Source organism: Triturus cristatus, chromosome 9 (genome assembly GCF_964204655.1).
Source record: "Triturus cristatus chromosome 9, aTriCri1.1, whole genome shotgun sequence".
NCBI lineage: Eukaryota > Metazoa > Chordata > Amphibia > Caudata > Salamandridae > Triturus > Triturus cristatus.
This window is the reverse complement of record NC_140592.1, coordinates 377,055,415-377,072,643: the sequence shown is the minus strand read 5'-3', so window position 1 is coordinate 377,072,643 and position 17,229 is coordinate 377,055,415. Positions and strand designations below refer to the sequence as shown.

Sequence of the window (17,229 nt, the reverse complement as noted above, 5' to 3'; positions counted from 1 at the left end):
GGGGAATAACCAGACAGTAGTCATGAGCTTGGCTTCTGAGGTGTTTTTACATTTTTTTCTTTAGTACTTTGTGAGCAAACGAGAAGAGTTTGAGAGCGAGCGGGAGATCATCGAAGTGTGGCTGATCGAGCTGGACCTCAAACTGACTGACGTTGAACATTTTTCGAGTGGCAACACTCTGGAGAAGATAAAACAGCTTCAGGTGACTACAAGTAGTGTAGCAACTAAAGTATGAAGGCCTAGGATTGTGGGGGTATGTTACAAAGCCTTGCTTCTGACCTATAGTAAATTTCTCAGGTAAAGCCGTATGCCAGTTGCCTCATATAAAATGTACACATGGAACTCTTGCCGGATGGTGTCTTTGGTCAGTCTCTGCTTGCATTCTGGGACATTTTGTAGATGGGAGCTTTGTGTAGGAGAGCAAATGGCTGCTATCTACAAGTCATATTATAAGGGGCCTTCAGGCACACTGATGCAGTGAGATTTTGTTTCACTGCAAGGATTTAAACGCTTTACAACCAAATGACTATTTAACAGCCCCTCTTGGTAGAGACAATGCTTGCCCACACAAAAAAGTTTCAAATCCTTACTGTTCGTTGCATGGCCACGGTGAACCGTATTTCATGGTGTAGCAGCCAACCCATGATATCTGTCTCACTTTACCCGAGTCTACTAGGTCTTTCTAAGCCACGGGGAAAAGACACGTTGCAACCCTTGCACTGTAATCTTAAAATATGTTTATAAGGTGTACATAATCTAATGGCAGGCTCCCAGGTAAATACAAGTGACTTATGACCTAGATGCACCCTGCACCTCATCCTGTTATCGCTACTTTTATTGGTGGAAAAAAACATATTTACATGTTGCTTCGCCTTAGTTAATCTAATGTTCCACCACGGCCAAAGGGTCACTGATATGTAGTTACGATCAATTATTGGGCTCTAGCCCAGATGTGGTAAGTGTACCAATCACATTCTGGTATTTCTTAAGCCACTTTCCCACCATTTTATAATTGATAGGTTCGATTCGCAAAGACTATAATCTTAGGTTTGCAAATGACATAATTTATGGTTGCAAATCCACTTTTGCACTTGAAAAAAAGTTTACATTTCTCTCAGGAATTCATTTTCTAACAGATAGTATTACCTCAGTATGACGTATGATTACGTGGGAGTTAATCTGCCGTCAATGGCTGAGTGAGAGGGCTCCAGGGCAAGAATGCCATGGAAAGTTTGCGCACACCTACGTATGTTTGTGGGTGTTCATTTTTTTTCATGCCCTGTTTCCAGCCTTGAACTAGCTGTAGGCTTGTGGACTGATTACAACTGTGGCACTATTTACTCTATCTGGAATGTGCATGAGGGGATTTAGAAGAAGGTGCTTCACCATGGGAGAAAATATTCTTTTTAAAGAAAGAAGGGAAAAAAAAGTTTCAAAGTGACTTTGCAATTATGACAGCCATTTCTGCATGAATGATAGTTAACTATGTGTTATTCCATATATAGAAATGCCTTAGCATTAGCAACAATTAGATTTTGTCAAAGTTTCCTCGGAATTTCTGGAGCCTCTGAAAGTTTCATAAATGTAAAAATGCAAACTAAACAAATGTAGATTTTCTAATCTCTTTACGAATCCTGCTTGATGTTCTTTGCAAACCTCATGGATTACAACATTTTCACTAAAAATTAAGCTATCTTCTCGGTCATTTCTGCTTGCAGGCTACACATGAGGATGTTTTTGAGTCACCAAAATGTTTAACATCTCTCATGCATGTAGTAAGAAACTTACTGGAGTAGATTTCCAACTTACTAAATTGAGGATTTATGTACATGGCCCAACACAGAAATTTGTATGGAAGCCTCATTCACACATGTGTTTACTGGTCCAGTAAAATATCCTGTTTAATAATTAGCTCTAAAATTAGTTCTCTGTTTCATGGCATCAGTGATTCTATTGGCTATAAGCATTGTCTTGGGAAATAACACACACTGAATTTTAGGCAAGACATAAATCTACCACTAGAGTTATTTTAGAGCAAATAAGTGGGCAGACGAGGAAGAAAGAGGCATACCAAACAGAAACAAGAGAGGCCTTGTGTAAACCAAGGTGCTTGCTTTTCTCTTTGAAGTCAAGAGATCAAAGGAGGCAAAACGTGAGGGTGGGGCATGTGTGATTTAGTGTATACAATGTTCTTGAGAAATTGTACTGGTTGGTCTTGTACAAGGTGTTGCAAAACTCTAATTAGCTCATGGTAAAGTCCCTCCCTGGTGTTCTTTGTATCAGCCCTTACAGCAGGATGTACAGGTGAACGCTGACCGAGTCGATGGGCTCCTGGTGTTTGGAGAACAACTGATACAGCGGAGCGAGCCGCTGGATGCAGAGTACCTGGAGGAGGAGCTGCAATTGCTAAGCTGCTACTGCCAAGAAGTCTTCAGCCGTGTTTTCCGTTTCCGCCGCAGGCTTGTCAGCATGAGGCTGGTATGGAGACAGCCCATCCCTTACCAGACATCACAAGCTTTATTCAGTTCTTTTGCCAGTTGCCACCTCCCTTTTAACATGTAATGTAGTTTCTTACTAATCCCTCAAGAAAATGCACTGTTTTGTGATTCTTTTTGCCCAGTGGTTTTTTTTTCTACTAGTTTGAAGGATGTTATAATCAGCAATCAGTCTTCCAAGGAGAATTGGATGCCCACTTTCATCAGAGCTGCATGTGTTACTGGTGATGGAGCGTTTTATTCCAAACACCAAAAAGGCCACATCAGAGACTCCTCTCATGTTCATCCCAGGGTTCCTAACCAGACACAGGGGAGCATGTTTAAGATTTGCAGTTCTTGAAACCCATGACATGCCCCAAACGGATTAGAGTAAAGCTGGTAGCTATTCTGAAAATATAGAGGGGTATATTTACAAGCACCTATCGCCACAGGAAAGTCACTTTTAAAGACGTTCCTTTGGCGATAGAGGCTTCGCCTTATTTACAAGGCGGCTTTAAGCCACTTAACATGGTTTAATGGTGTCCCTTCCTGCACATAAACAATCATTAAAAAACCCTGCTACGTGTGCTGCACAATGCCGCGCACATAGAAGTTACAAATCGCCATTTGTGATTGTTTATGTGCAGGAAGGGACACCTTACTGCACATAAACAACCACTCCCTCAAAGCTGGCACCCTTGCACTATGATGCAAGGGTGCCTGCGCTGGTGCTAGCCAGCTCAATTTAGCGACAGAGCAGGGAGAAATGCAGGGGTGCACCGTATTATTGTAAATAAGGTGCGTTCCTGCATTTCTAAAGTGACGGAGCGCAGCGTTAGCTATTTTGGATCTAACCCGCACTCTGCCACTTTATTGTAAATATGTCCCAGAGTGTATTTCTAAGACCCGTACTACATACCTGGAGGATGCAGAACACCTGCCATGTATAACCTAAACTTGCTACATGGTGTTGGCTTTCAGTCTTACCATACAAACATTGAGTAGAGTTTGCAGTCTTCTTAATCACGGCCACCTCCCAAACACTAGGAGACAACCGGGGCAGCTTGACTCTGAGTGCACTCTCATGCAGGCTGCCAGATTTGAAGAAAACCTTAGGGAGCAGGAGGATGGTTTTTTCCTCTAAATTCCCAAAACAACCTTAACACTGATCTTCAAAGTTTTCCTGTTATTGGTTAAACAAGTTTGGTAGCTCTTCAGAGCAAAGTGGGCTCATGTTACATAAACTGTGATGAATCTCTTAAAAATTATAGTGGTTCGTATAATTATCCTTTTCTATTAACATTCCTTCTGTTAATTGTCTGGTAGGTGTTTGAAGAAGAGTTTCAATCAGACAAAGAAACAAATCAGGAATCTGATCGCTTCTCTGACATATCATCGGAAGAAAGTGAAGAGCCTGAGAAAAGGGATAATTGCGTATTCCTTGACACGGACACAAGTGAAAGCTATGAGCTTCCCCCTACTCAGAACCACGTCCATCGCTGCAACGATTCAACCAGAGGTAGTCTGGACCTGGAGTGGGATCCCTCAGTTGACGTTGGAGGATCCACTTCCCATGATGAAGATGATTCTTTCCACAGTGCCTTTACGGGTCTGTTATTCCTGAATATTTGTTATCTCATTCTTTCACCACGTCTAGTAATCTAAGGCTCACATTCCTTTCTACTCTAACTCTCCCTTAGGAACCGAAATACAGTCTGTCTTCCGTGACTTCCAGTTGCCTAGGCTTTTATGTGCCTCCTGTCTCTTTCCTCTTCTATTTGTTTGGCAATATCCTCTTTCTTCTGGTTTGCTTCTGAACTCACTCGGTTGCTGTTACCTCCCTGTGTACAAAGGGCGTAGATGCTGGATGCCTGTGGGCAACATTTGAAATGTGCTATCGTATACATCTGGGGAGACAAGAGGGACATATTTTGCTTATCAAGAAAACTTGTTAATTGTGAGAGAGTGTCTACATAGTACCTGATAGCAACTTACTTCTAAGCTTCCTTCAAATGCAGTTTGATTCTAATTGAGTTGCATACCTATGCATGCTCAATCTATCACACACACCAGACTGACCGATATTAAATAGTAACAGCTGGTGATCACTGGTGCTTCTCTTGCACACCCTCCCATCTGATCTGTGGATCACTGTCAAAATATGTTAAGGATATTTCAGTGTCCAACACCTTTAGTGTACTGGTTGTGCTTCCAGTTAAACAGATGCTGCTGGAACTTCTGTTTTTTTCTTTTTCAGCCACAGCCTTTTGAAACAAGCCTTGGCAAAGCCGATAGGTCTCATCAATGCACCAGCATTTGGCCTTGTCAATGTTAATGTCTTTTAGTCATGTTGTCTAGCAGCACATCTGCTGGTCCGCATGGCTGAAAGTTACTCAAAGCCCAGAATGACAGGATGTTGAGCCGATGCCGAGTCTCTTCGCCCCCCATGTTGAGTTTATTGTCCTGCCTCTCATACACTAAAAAGGCGCAATGACGTGTCCTGCGCTGGTCACATCACAGCACTTTTTAAAATGATTTTCAGTCATGCCGAACAGCAGATGTGCTAGTAGACAACATGGCTAAAAAACATTCAGATTGACAAGGCCAATAGCTCAGGCATTCCCAAGCTCTATTGGCTTTGCCAATGCTTGTTCTGTGGTGACGGGGTCTTGCTGACAAATGTGAAAATTATACTGAGAAACAGGTGGTGAGCTTTAAAGTGAAGCAAGGATGTTGCATAACGGCCAGAGCTGGCGACAGGGGAACTGAGAACGAGCTTTAAATCTCAGAGTTGGCGTAACAATTTGTGATTCTACGCAAATCATTTACGCTTCTTCCTGCAAACGACAATGAGTGCATCATTGTGTAATGTAACAAGTGAGCACTCAATGCGCTCCAATACCATTGGCTGGTGTTAGCACTATGGCAAGATGGAGGACGGAACAAGCCCTCCTATACCATTGGATCGTGCAAAAATAATATATAAAACAGGTGTTGTTTGTGTTTTAACAACATTTAAAGAAATGCACACATACATGCACTTCAGTGGTATGTGTATGTGTACAAGAGAGACTATGGTAAGATGGAGGATGGAGCAAGCGCTCCAATACCATTGGATAATACTAAAAAATTAAAAAATAAAAACAGCAGTGACGAGGGAAGTATGGGGGACGAGTCAAGCAGCGAAGCAGGAGGGGATGGGGAGATGGGCAAGCAACGACGGGAGAGGGTAAGGGAAGCAAAAATGAAGGGGAAAAAAGACCTTCATTGAAGCAGGATTAGCGACAAAAATCAATGTGTCAATGTGTAATGTAACTGGTGAGAACTTAAAGCGCTCCAATACCATGAGCTGGTGTTTGCGCTATGGCAAGATGGAGGACGAGGCAAGAGCTCAAATACTATCAGATCGTGCAAAAAAAGTGCTATTTGTGTGTTTACAGCTTTTTATGAAATCCATTTGCATATGTACATGCGCATGCATTATAGTTGTAAGTTTGTTAGTGTATAAGAGAGACGGGCTGAAAACACAAGTACTCTTATGGAGTGCTTGAAAACCAAGGAAAAAATAGCTCCGCAAACCGGGAGCAGTGTAAGGAGACATGTACTTGGTCCATGCGCTATGGGAGGTCCAAACACAAGAAGAAGGCATAACACCCGCATGCCATTGTGAATAGCATCAAAGACAATGAGAGCAAGCCAGTGTTTACCAGTGGAAGGAGATGGGCGGCCTGTAAACCCACAGATAGAACACAAGACATCTCTTTGAGACAGTGCGTGCACTGTCTAGCCGAGACCTACAAATGTGGCAGAGTTCAGCTATACTTGAAGGACCACATTAGGCTTTTCTAACACTGGATACGTACAGACGTGGGGCACACTCTGCTACCCATAAGAAAAATATGAAGAACATTTAATTACAGTTCACCAGTGTTGTTTTCTTTCATACATGCACATACTTAAATTATTCCTCGTTGTCAGATTGGGGTTGTCTGGCAGTGTTAAACAACAGTGGTACTTAGCACTCATTTAACATTGCACTCTGTGAAGCCTTTACACCTTGGCTGCATGAACAAACCTTTCGCCAGTGAAGTGGAGAGACATAAGCTCCTTTCCCACCACAGGCCTCCATACATCAGATATTCTAAGCTAGTGTAAAACACAACTGCTATTGTGCTGTATTTACTGGTATTTCATATTTTTTCTCAGGTACTAAATTGCAACTAAAATTATGATTCAGAGCTTAAGGCTTGAATGAAACTCATCTTATCTGTATAGATTTTGCAGTACTCCATATCGCATAACTGTCACATAGCAAGGGGTTGGGGGGGCAGTCCACCCCGGGCGGCACGAGTTTTGGGAGTAGCAGCCTTCCCCGCTCTTACCTGGCATCTCGGGGTGGCAATCGCCATCACCCCCCACTCTTCAGCCGTCACGGGGCAGCCATCTGAGGAATCTTGCCAGCAACCCCCCCCGCTCTTCAATGAGGCTGCAGCGGGGCGGAAGACAAAGGGACCACCACGGGCGGGCAAAGGGCTAGCTACGCCACTGGATCCTGCTTTCACATCCAAGCAGTTGTGGCCTTCCATATGTCAGTGAGCAGTTTACGAGCAAAGTAAGTGGTTCTTTTGTGGATGAATGAGTTCATATCTTCCTACAAATAGGTGTTGACAGCGTCTTAGTGACAAAGAGTAGTACATGCTGCTCTTCTGCAGGCAATTCCTTGTCTTCACAAAGTTTGAACTATGTCTGGATTTCCAAAAGATGCAAATAACTGATTTGAGTTTTTAAACTTCTTTGTTTTGTCAAATTAAATTAGACTTCTCTTCATGTGAAGAATGCAAAGCCATCTTTAAGCGGTAGGTGTTGGTTGCGGAAAAATCATAGGTAAACCACCTGCTGGTTTAGGTGAAATGATGCAGGTATTTTTGGGATGAAGCACATATTTGCTTTATGGATAACCTTACAGAATATACGCTACAAGTCTCTAATTATAAAGCTTTGAAGCTCTCCATGCATCAATAATGTTACTATCTGCAGGAGCGCTGAATTCTAAACGTGGTTTGCAGAGAAGTCCTGTAACTGGCTTGAATGGAGATCTCAGTGGCCCTAAAATATTTTTTTACTTCTGGGAAGGACCAATTTTAGTGGGGGAGAGGTAAATAAATACATCTGAGATGAATTCCTTAGAAGGTAGACTGTTTGTTTCACTGTCTCCTATTTGCTTCACAGTTACTTTATCAGGAAATATTTACTGAATTGACCCTGATTGATGAGTATTTCGATTCTAATTCTGCTATTTGGAACAGATTGTGTGGAATTTCCTGTGAACTGGTAGATAGTGGTTCAAGGGATTCAACATGTGCATAGGCAGAAGCACTTCCATTGACTGCTTAAGAGTTACATGCAGGTTATGTTCTGGCTGCTTTCAAAATGTGCCTCTAATTCTTAGGTCTATCTAAAGGTACAAGTTCTAAGGCCAAGCAACTGAGCTATTGGACGTATTTGGCACTTTAATACAACTAACTACACAAATGACTCTACTAGGTGATGCATATTACATTGGCCTCACTTGAAAAGGGCTTAATATGTGCTCCTTAGGAATCATGATAGCAAACAGAAACATTGCTTACATATGGGGCAATCCTTAATGGCTAAAGAGGAGAGATAGTGCTCTGATATGGACCAGTACATTGGGAAGCAGAGGGTGATTTATCAAACTTGATTATGATCACAAAACTTTATCAAGATGCCGGCCATGGACAAGTTATTCTGTATTAAAAAGTGTGGGAGTAGATGATACTTCACCTTAGAAACCTCAGTGTGGGGAAACCCTTGAGTTATGGCTGCTTAATAGGAGGTAGGTCTCAGGTGTCCTGAAATAGACCTGTAAATTGCATTGTTTTCACCAGAATGTGCTCTTGAATAAACACACATATAAGTAATGTGACCTCGGCTATCATCACCGGATAATCTGTCTAAATTGTAAACAAAAAGAATTTTAAAATGAAAAACAAATGCTAAGCTCTCAGCAGCCATGCAGTCAAGTTAAGTGATGTGGGATCATGATGCTCTCTGGTTAGTAACTGATGCAGGTGATCAAATCTGTTTTCCTCTTGAAGATGAAGAAAGGAAGGAAGATGCTCGGCGGAAAGAAAATCCTATTCCAGGGAATCCAGAATGTTATCATGTCATGCCACTTTGTGTTTGGCAAAAATGGGCATTTCACATTGTGAGGAGGGCCGAGCAGATTTGATTTGCAGAGTGCCCTAAAATTGGAAAAGCGGCTTGAGTTACCTGTTTACTATCACACACTTGTGGCATGCCAATATTTTCTTGCTTAGGTCATTATTGCCAAGTCCTGTTTAAAGCAATTACATAAGGGCTGGAAGGGTAAATACAAGCCTTCTTAGCAGCAACATAAATTGTATATTTCATAGCCAGGTAGGGATTCTATTTCCCAATATAATAGTAATCTTCAGTGGAACACCTTTATGGTAGGTGATTGAAAAGCATGATCAATGCAATAAGTTAATCCTTCAATGCATGTGAATTCACAGTTGTTTTCAACGAGAATGTACTCAACAGTATTGTCAACAGGAGCATAGTTGAAGTAGCATCTCTCATCAACAAGTGTTTCGCTGATGAGGAAGGTAGCATGAAAGTCAATAATGAGATGGTTGGTGGGATTGTCGTTGACAATGTATGAGTGTTGGACAGAATTACCATTGATGAGGATATGATTAATGGTGTGACTAGCAGCTGTATGTGTGTATATGTTCCAGAAATTGATTTCTTCATTGAAAAGGTCATCAAGTGTATGACGCTCATAGATGATGAAGAAGACATCCTTTGTTTAGATGGCAAAAGCTTTGATTGTGCTTTTGGTGGAAAACCTACACCCTGGAGACAGCAACAGAGGGTCTAGTGGTCGAACAGGGCAAACCGTCTACAAAGAAAGCGTTTGCCCTTTTTTCATCAGCGAGGTTAGGATCCCTTTGCTTCCTCTTCTCTGTGCTCTTCATCAGAAGTAGAGGAGGATCATGACTCACCACCACTGATTCTTCACTTGGAGGGAGAACAACAACTTTTTTTTCTGTATCTTTAAGGCATTTTGTTGATAAGATTTACAGCTGATGCAGTTTATTAATCCACTGCATTTGCAGGTCCTCAGCAAAAACCATGTATCTCCCACCGGTTTGCAGGTACTTGAAGATATCTTTTGATTTTTATGGCATCTTAATCATGATGAGGTTCTAACCTTTAAACTAAAGGGAGTCATAAACCTTCTTGGGACTGGAATGGCAAAGAAAGATGAGACAGATGAAACCCATCACGTCCTGCAACTAGAAAGAAAAAAAGAACAGAGTAACACACTCCAAGACAGATGTTAGACTCATATATAAAGTCTTAGCTGTTTCTTGTGCCTGAAAAAACCATCTTCAGCTTTAGAGGATTCACTTTCCTCTATGGATGCCTCCAGGGGCTGTATAGCAAACTGCCTCCCCATCAAATTGCCTAAAATGTGGGTCATACAATGAGGTAGTGTGGCTGCATATAGTGAAATGCTAAATGAGTGTCTGATAACACTGCTGTTTGACATTCACTACATCGGTTTCCAAGCTTGACCAGAGAAATAGTTCAATCTTGTGAAACTATACAAGATCCTTTAAAAGGGTAAGCAAAATATTTGGCGGTTGCACTACATATTCCTTCAGCAGAATGACATTGTCCTCATCTTTGCATGGAAGCAGAGAGTTGATGCATGTTTTCCTGGATGAATAAAGTTGGAATTCTGAATTTAGGGGCTGATAATGGCTTTGGTGGTCTTGGGACCGCTGTACCGTTTGTGGCAGTGTGACCGCTGCTTCCTCGACAGTACGACTGCCCGAATATGATGTGTTCAGTTGGACTGCCTCCACCACTAAGATAGGAGCCCTGGTGGTGGCGGCAGTGTGGACAGCGGCGGTCACCACAGCCATGGGAATTATGGCCTGCCTTTCCGCTGACCTTTTCATGGTAGGAACCCTGTCATGAAAAGGTCGGCAAAAAGGCAGCTAAAGGGCCACAAAAGGACCCCAGGGCAATTTAGCCCATTGGGATTGTGGCAGGGGACACATATTGGTACATGCACTGTTTGCCATGCATGACATGGTGCATGGCAACAGTGTGCCTGTAGGTGCAGCAGTGTGGCCGGCATTGCCTTCAGGTTCTCTCTTAGAGTCGAAGCATGCCGTCGTTGTGGCTGCGCTGCCGGCACACCGTCAGCCCCGCAGTAAACTCGAGATGTGGTGGTCAGGATGGCGCTAGCTTGGTGGCATTCCCTCGACCGCCGCCACTGGCTGGCGTTGTGCCTGACGTACTCGTAATCAGGCCCTTAGTATGTCTTATTTTTTATGCATTTTCTACCAAATACACTTTTACTTTCAGTTGTAACCTTTTTCCATGCTCTCTGTACAGGATCAGACTGGCATATAGGGCAATCAGGCAGTGCTGAACTGACAGATCAGTGTATGGGCTGGTTTGTTAGCAGCTTGTGGGGCTGTTTTATGGTGTGGTGGGCCGGTTGTTACTGTTGATTTCCCTGATATTATCATAAACATTGCCTGCAACAAGCACAAATGCATGCAATCTCTAATTCCTTGCAAAATAACCATATTCCGTACCTTTACAAGTTTTAAACTGGCCTGATTTGCAAATTTGGGCCACTTTTTTAGCTGTCTGGTTTGCTAATGGGTGCCACTTTTATTTTTCCCTACCCGGACCTATTTTTTGTCCCAGTCCGTCCCTGTCTCTGAAATACTGGAATGCCCTTTGACTAACACAAATAGCCAGTTGCCAAAGATTAGGGATACCTCACTTTGCCCGGTGAACTTCCTAATAGGAAGCACATTCTTGCAAACCTTGCATGAATTACTTCCTGATTTAACCCTGTGTTTTTGATAAACCAGACAAACGCCCCCAACGTGATGGGCAACAGTCTGGCTTTCTACTTCTGTTAGAAAGTAAGGGCCTAATGTACTGTTATTCCATTTGCAAAATGTCTGGGAAGATTGCTCACCAACTTTTTGCGAATGGAATAAGATTTTGCAAACTGACTTATGTACAGATAGGTCAGTTAAAAAAGCACAGAATCACTGTAGGTGGAGGAACAACCTACCTAATTAATATTTATTGGGCAGGTTGCAATTTGCGGCCCCTGACATTAGACGCAATCACAGGGCAGAGGGCCTGCAAGATCAGCAGACTGTGTGTCACAGTGTTTAAATAAAAACCTTTTTTGTAAATGCAGACCACTTTCCTCAAAGGGAACTGGACAGTGTTTAAAACAAAAACGTTATTTTTTTTAAAGGTTTCACCGAGAGTTGTCAGTGTTATGTTATGGTATGCTAAAAAGTTTGTAAAGCGCTCAACTCACCCTAGGGCATCTCGGCGCTGCCTGATAGACTAACATCCTGGGCAGGGGGAAGCAGAAGGAACAGACAGGCACATGCATCATCATAGGGTTTTGCGATTCCTTAATAGCGATTATTAAGGAATCGCAATTAAGGAATAGCAAAACCCTATGCATGTAGGAATCGCTAAAGAAATAGCGATTCCCACAAATTCCTTAATTGCGACTAGCAAATTGCGAGTCGCAATTAAGGAATGTCTTCCCATTCATTCCTATGGGCCTCCATGCCCATAGGAATGAATTAGAGATTGCGGGAGCAATTTGCGAGTACCAGTAGGTACTCGCAAATTGCTCCCGCAATTTCGATGGTGCAAGGGTGTCAAAATGACACCCTATTGCACCCATGTATGTTCACTCTGCACAAATGTTGCATACACACATGCTCTAAGGGCATGTGTGTGGGCAACATGAAACTTAGAAAAATGCAAATAAGTGCATTTTTCTAAGTTTTCGCAAATTACCATGAGGTCCAGCCTCATGGTAATTTGCTCACGCTAATAGCGAAATCGCTATTTTTAAACTGTAATGCATTGCATTTAAGGAATCTCAATTAGGGATTCCTTAAATGCAATCGCTATTTAAGGAATCCCAATTTTGAGATTCCTTAAATAGCGATTTTTGCATTTGGGATGATGCATCCCAAATGCAAAAATACCGGTCGCAAAGGGGCAGATTCTGAGAATCTGCCCGTTTGCGACCGGTTTTGTGCTTGATGCATGTGCCTGAGAGTGAATAGTTCAGAACAGAAAGGCTTTCAACTTTCAGTGATCCTTTGTACCAATGCCTAGTCTCCCTGAAACTTTTTTTCCAACATTCATGAAGGGGGTCTTAAGAGAACCACTTTCCCTTTGCGCATCAGTTATTTCCTTGATTGGGAGTTAATAACTGATCAATGGTTTGCGACCAGATTTAAAATTGCAAAACAATGAAACTCAGGATACAAATCACTGTTTGGAAGGGACACACACTGCATATACCTTCCAAATAGCAATTTACAAACCAGATCTAAACTCATTTACCAATTCGGAAACACTTTTCCGAATTGGCAAATATACTCAATAAATTCAAAAATGAGTTTCCAATGGACGCAAATGCTCTGATTTAGCAAATGGGAGGGTTTGCCACCATTAGAAAGTGTTGTATATCAGTCCCCTACAAGTTTATGAGAATGGAAGCCACAGAATTGAATACTAGAGGGAGACATAGGATTACTAGAGTCAGTAATGTACGAGCTGCAGCATCAGTCATTTAATCAGGACTGCAATATTTATTTTTAAAAAAGTCAAAAACACTACTCTATCGTACTCATCGTCTACATACATCATGTGTTTAAAATGAGAAATTAAGTAAAAGTCTGCAAGCAACTTGGGTATCCATTGTTACCTATGATCGTTTGTTTATTTCAGGAATATTCCCATTGGAAAAACCAAGGCAGAGGCACAGAGGACGGGCCAGACCAAGAAGAGAAACCAGCTCCAAGATTAACGTAAGGGAATTTCTTACATATTGTGTTAAATAATCTGACAATGTTTAGTGACCTTATGAAAATATGCATGTTGTTAGTTGTGCATTATATTATATACCTGTTCCCTGTGCTTCATTTGTAACAAAATTGCAGGTTTGCAAAAGTTTTCTTAAGAGGCTTCTTTCCACTTACCACACTGGTGCGGCCCACGTCTTCCTCTGACAGTTCTCTGCTTACCCGCCACTGCCTACCTAGACAAGCCAATGTCAGCAAGCTCACCTTGCATAGGGGGAGTTTGGGGGTATCTTCCACACCCCAAAAATAAGTGTGAAACAAATGGGAAAATTAGTTCATTAACCACCCTGTTTCCATTTAAATTTGCTAAAAAGGCCATCCACTTAAAAAGCATACTCATGAAATATTCCAACACCTTGGTGGTCTGTTTGACGGGAGGGTAAGGACTTGGATTATGTAAAAAGGCATTCTGTTCTTTGTTCTGTTGGTTCAAATAAAATAGTAAACTTATGTGAAAATTATGTGACATGGTATTTTGGGCATCACAAAGAACCAGGATATGTTGGGCCAGGAGTGCACAGGACACAGAGAGGTTCTGTAGAACCTGTCACACTCGCCACGTGAGTGGAAAGTCAGGAGGTTAAGCATAGCATTGGTGCCTCTGCTGGTCGTAGGAGTTCCATTTCAAATGGTGGGAATTTATGTTGTTGGTCTAATTGACCGACCCCCTTGGCTCCAGGCAACAAGTACATCTTGGTTGTGGTGGATCATGCCACCAGTACCCCAAGACAGTACCTCTAAGGAGCACGCCTGTAAAGGTAGTAACTTGTGCATGCCTATATATCTTTTCTACGGTTGAATTTCCAAAATACCTTTATTGTTGACCAAGAACCCATTTTTATCTTCTCATACATGAGAGACATGTGGGATCAAGCTGGTGTGGCATGCTACCCCCAAAGAAATGGATTGGTGAAAACATTCAATAAGACCCTTACGAGCATGACGGGAAATCTACTTGAGGAGGAAGTAGGATCTTGTCCTACCATATCTTTTATTTGCCTACTGATAAATTACACAGAAAGGGGTAGTTTTTAGTCTCTTTGAACATTTGTCTGAGCACACAGTGCGTTGTTCACTCACTTTGATCAAAGAAGGGTGCAAAGGAACTTCTGAGTCACTTGAAAAGGATGTGGTGGACTAGGAGCTTGACGTGAGGAATCTGATGCAGCAATACATAGGTAAGGTGAGCAAAAATCTTCAGGCAAGCAAATAGCTAATGAAGGAATTGTATGACTAGAAAGCAACACTGACTCGGTACCAAGAGTGTTAGCAGGTGTTGAAGATGAAGACCATTAGTCACAGAGGGTTGTAGGATAAGAGGTGTGGGCCATGCAAGGCAGTGAGGAAGGTTTCTGAATTATACTGCTTGGAGGGTAGAGGTGCCACCAGTGAAACCAGGAAGATGTTCCATGTGAACCTGCTTAAGCTTCACCTCTGGAGTCTTTGCACAGTGAACCTCATGGCTAATGTAGAGATGGCTGAGGAAGACAGTGGAGCATATGTACAAAGAGTTAACGCCACCAGAACGTCACTTATTTTGAAATTCTGGTGGTGTTAACTCCTTCGCCTTATTTACAAGGTAGTGTTAAGGCACTTTTTGTGGCTTAATGCTGCCTTATAAATAATGCCTCTCTTCACGCAGCACTCAGCATAAAAGGGACATGCATGGGTGTTGCAGTGGTCGTTCGACTCAACATCCATTGCTTTTTAACGCTGCCCCATATTTACAAGGTATGGAGCAGCACCAAAAATAAGACCAAGAAATACCTGGTCTTAAATAGGCGATACAAAGAGAAATGTTTTATTTCTCCTCATATATTGCTCGTTCCACGTGTGCAGGCACCCTGGCAAAATGGCGCTATGGTGCCTGTATTTTGGTAAATACGGTGCATCCCTACATTTTAACACTGTTGGAGTGTGGTGTTACCTATTTTGGAATAACACTGCGCTCCACCAGTTCATTGTAAATATGCCCCAGTAAGATTTCCTGATCTGCGGCATAATGAAGTACAGGATGGACCTGTGGATGGGCTAGAAAATAACATGTTGATTTATTCACCTTTTCTCACTGACTTGTGGGTTGACATGTGTCTGTGTCAGTGACATTAATACAGGATATTATCTGCCAGTGAAGAGCAAGACCTACTGGATGTCTGACCGGGTGCAAGAACACATAAAGGCAGAGAGGTGCTAGACTTGGGAGTGGTTAAGTGATCCTGTAGTCCTTGTTCCAGCCCAGTGGTGTTTAAGCCCAAGCAGGGTTCTGCAGACGTGTGCTTTCTTTTTGTGGACTGCGTGGCTCTCAATGAAGTAAAAAAAACAGACACACACCCGATCGCCAGAGCTGATGAATTAGTGAACTGGGTAAAAGTTGCCAAGAATCAGAGCACCTTTGATTTGACCAACAGCTGTCGGTAAATAGATTTAGTGACAAGTGCCAGGGTGAAGACTGCATTCTGCATGCCAGAGGGATTTTTCCAGTTTATCATGATGTCTTTTCTTCTTCTTCTTTCAATCTTTATTTCGGTAATATTTCAGCCATAAAAGAGTACATAAAGTATTATACACATTAAAATTACGATGTTAAAACAGCATCTAAAATAACTTTGGCAAATACAGATCAGGAATTGAGGTCATTGATAGGATACACCATTATAGCAGTAGCTGAAATTACACAAGCAAAATATAAGCCCGGCTGCTAGGCAGTATTTGATAGTATAAAACTCCTTTTAATCCAGAAAGCATGCAGATACTTAGCTAGAGCAAATACAATGTGTCCTGCAGTTTCAGTCTTAAGGACCCTTAGTGCGTCTGAGCACTTCCTAAATCCAAGGTTCCTACAGATAGGTACGATCCAGTTCCGCCTTGCTCTACTGTATAGAGGACAGAAAAAAAGAATATGACTTTCGTCCTCTTTGATCATACCACAGCCAGGACAATGTGAGGACCTAGTCGGGGTCCATTTACTTATTAGACACGCTAGGGGGAGTGCCCCAAACCTCCATTGTATGTATAGCTTCCTAGCCAAAACAGGGAAAATTACATCCAGAAATGCTTCGAATGAGTAGACAGATTTAATCTCTATAAATGCTTTTACCAAGGTACCATTCTTTGAGTCATGGAGCCATGCGTTGGAGCATCGAGATCTGTACAACTCAGTGAATGTGTTCCCTGAGATCTCCCTACACGCTACTACTGGATTGGCCCACATATCTGCAAGACCCAAATTCGTAAATTTGGCTTTGATGTACGAAAGCCAAGGGATATGTGCTGCCCTGCCTGATCTCAGTATTTCTTGGAGCTCGAATTTATACTGCTCTAGCTCGGGGGTCAGCCAGATCCTCCTCCAGAACCTGAGAGGTTTAATGGCTAATTCCTCCTGGATGGGAAGTAAACCCAAGTCGAGCCTCAGCGGTAATAAAGGTGTGCTTTGGGGAGCGAGAGCAGCTGTCTCAGGAAATTGTTCTCAGCTTTGATCAATCCTGGTCTATTGACGTGCCCCCAGAGTTCCCCTCCGTATAATGCAGCCGCTCTAGCCCTCATTTTATAGATTTCAAGGCTAGGGCTAATGGGTTTATAAGTGGAGGCGTTTGTCATTTTTAAAATTCCCCCAGCTATTTGAGTCAGTTTGAGTTGAGATTTAGCAAGGTGTGGGCCCCAGGAGAGTTTTTCGCTTAGTGTGACACCAAGGTATTGAAAGGTGTGAACTCTCTCAAGTGCGACCGAATCAAGGGTAGGTGGTGGCCTAGTGTATAACGGGGGAT

At 42.4% G+C, this 17,229-nt stretch overlaps 1 protein-coding gene across 1 annotated transcript in view; it reads left to right on the top strand.

The window, feature by feature from the left end:
- Positions 1–17,229, top strand: part of LOC146797985 (nesprin-2-like) — a 229,303-nt gene that overhangs the window by 156,627 nt on the left and 55,447 nt on the right. Inside the window, exons 5-8 of the mRNA XM_085625213.1 lie at positions 65–202; positions 2,284–2,478; positions 3,801–4,083; positions 13,332–13,411. Coding sequence (XP_085481339.1) covers positions 65–202; positions 2,284–2,478; positions 3,801–4,083; positions 13,332–13,411 — 696 coding nt within the window. The remainder of the gene's footprint in view (positions 1–64; positions 203–2,283; positions 2,479–3,800; positions 4,084–13,331; positions 13,412–17,229) is intronic.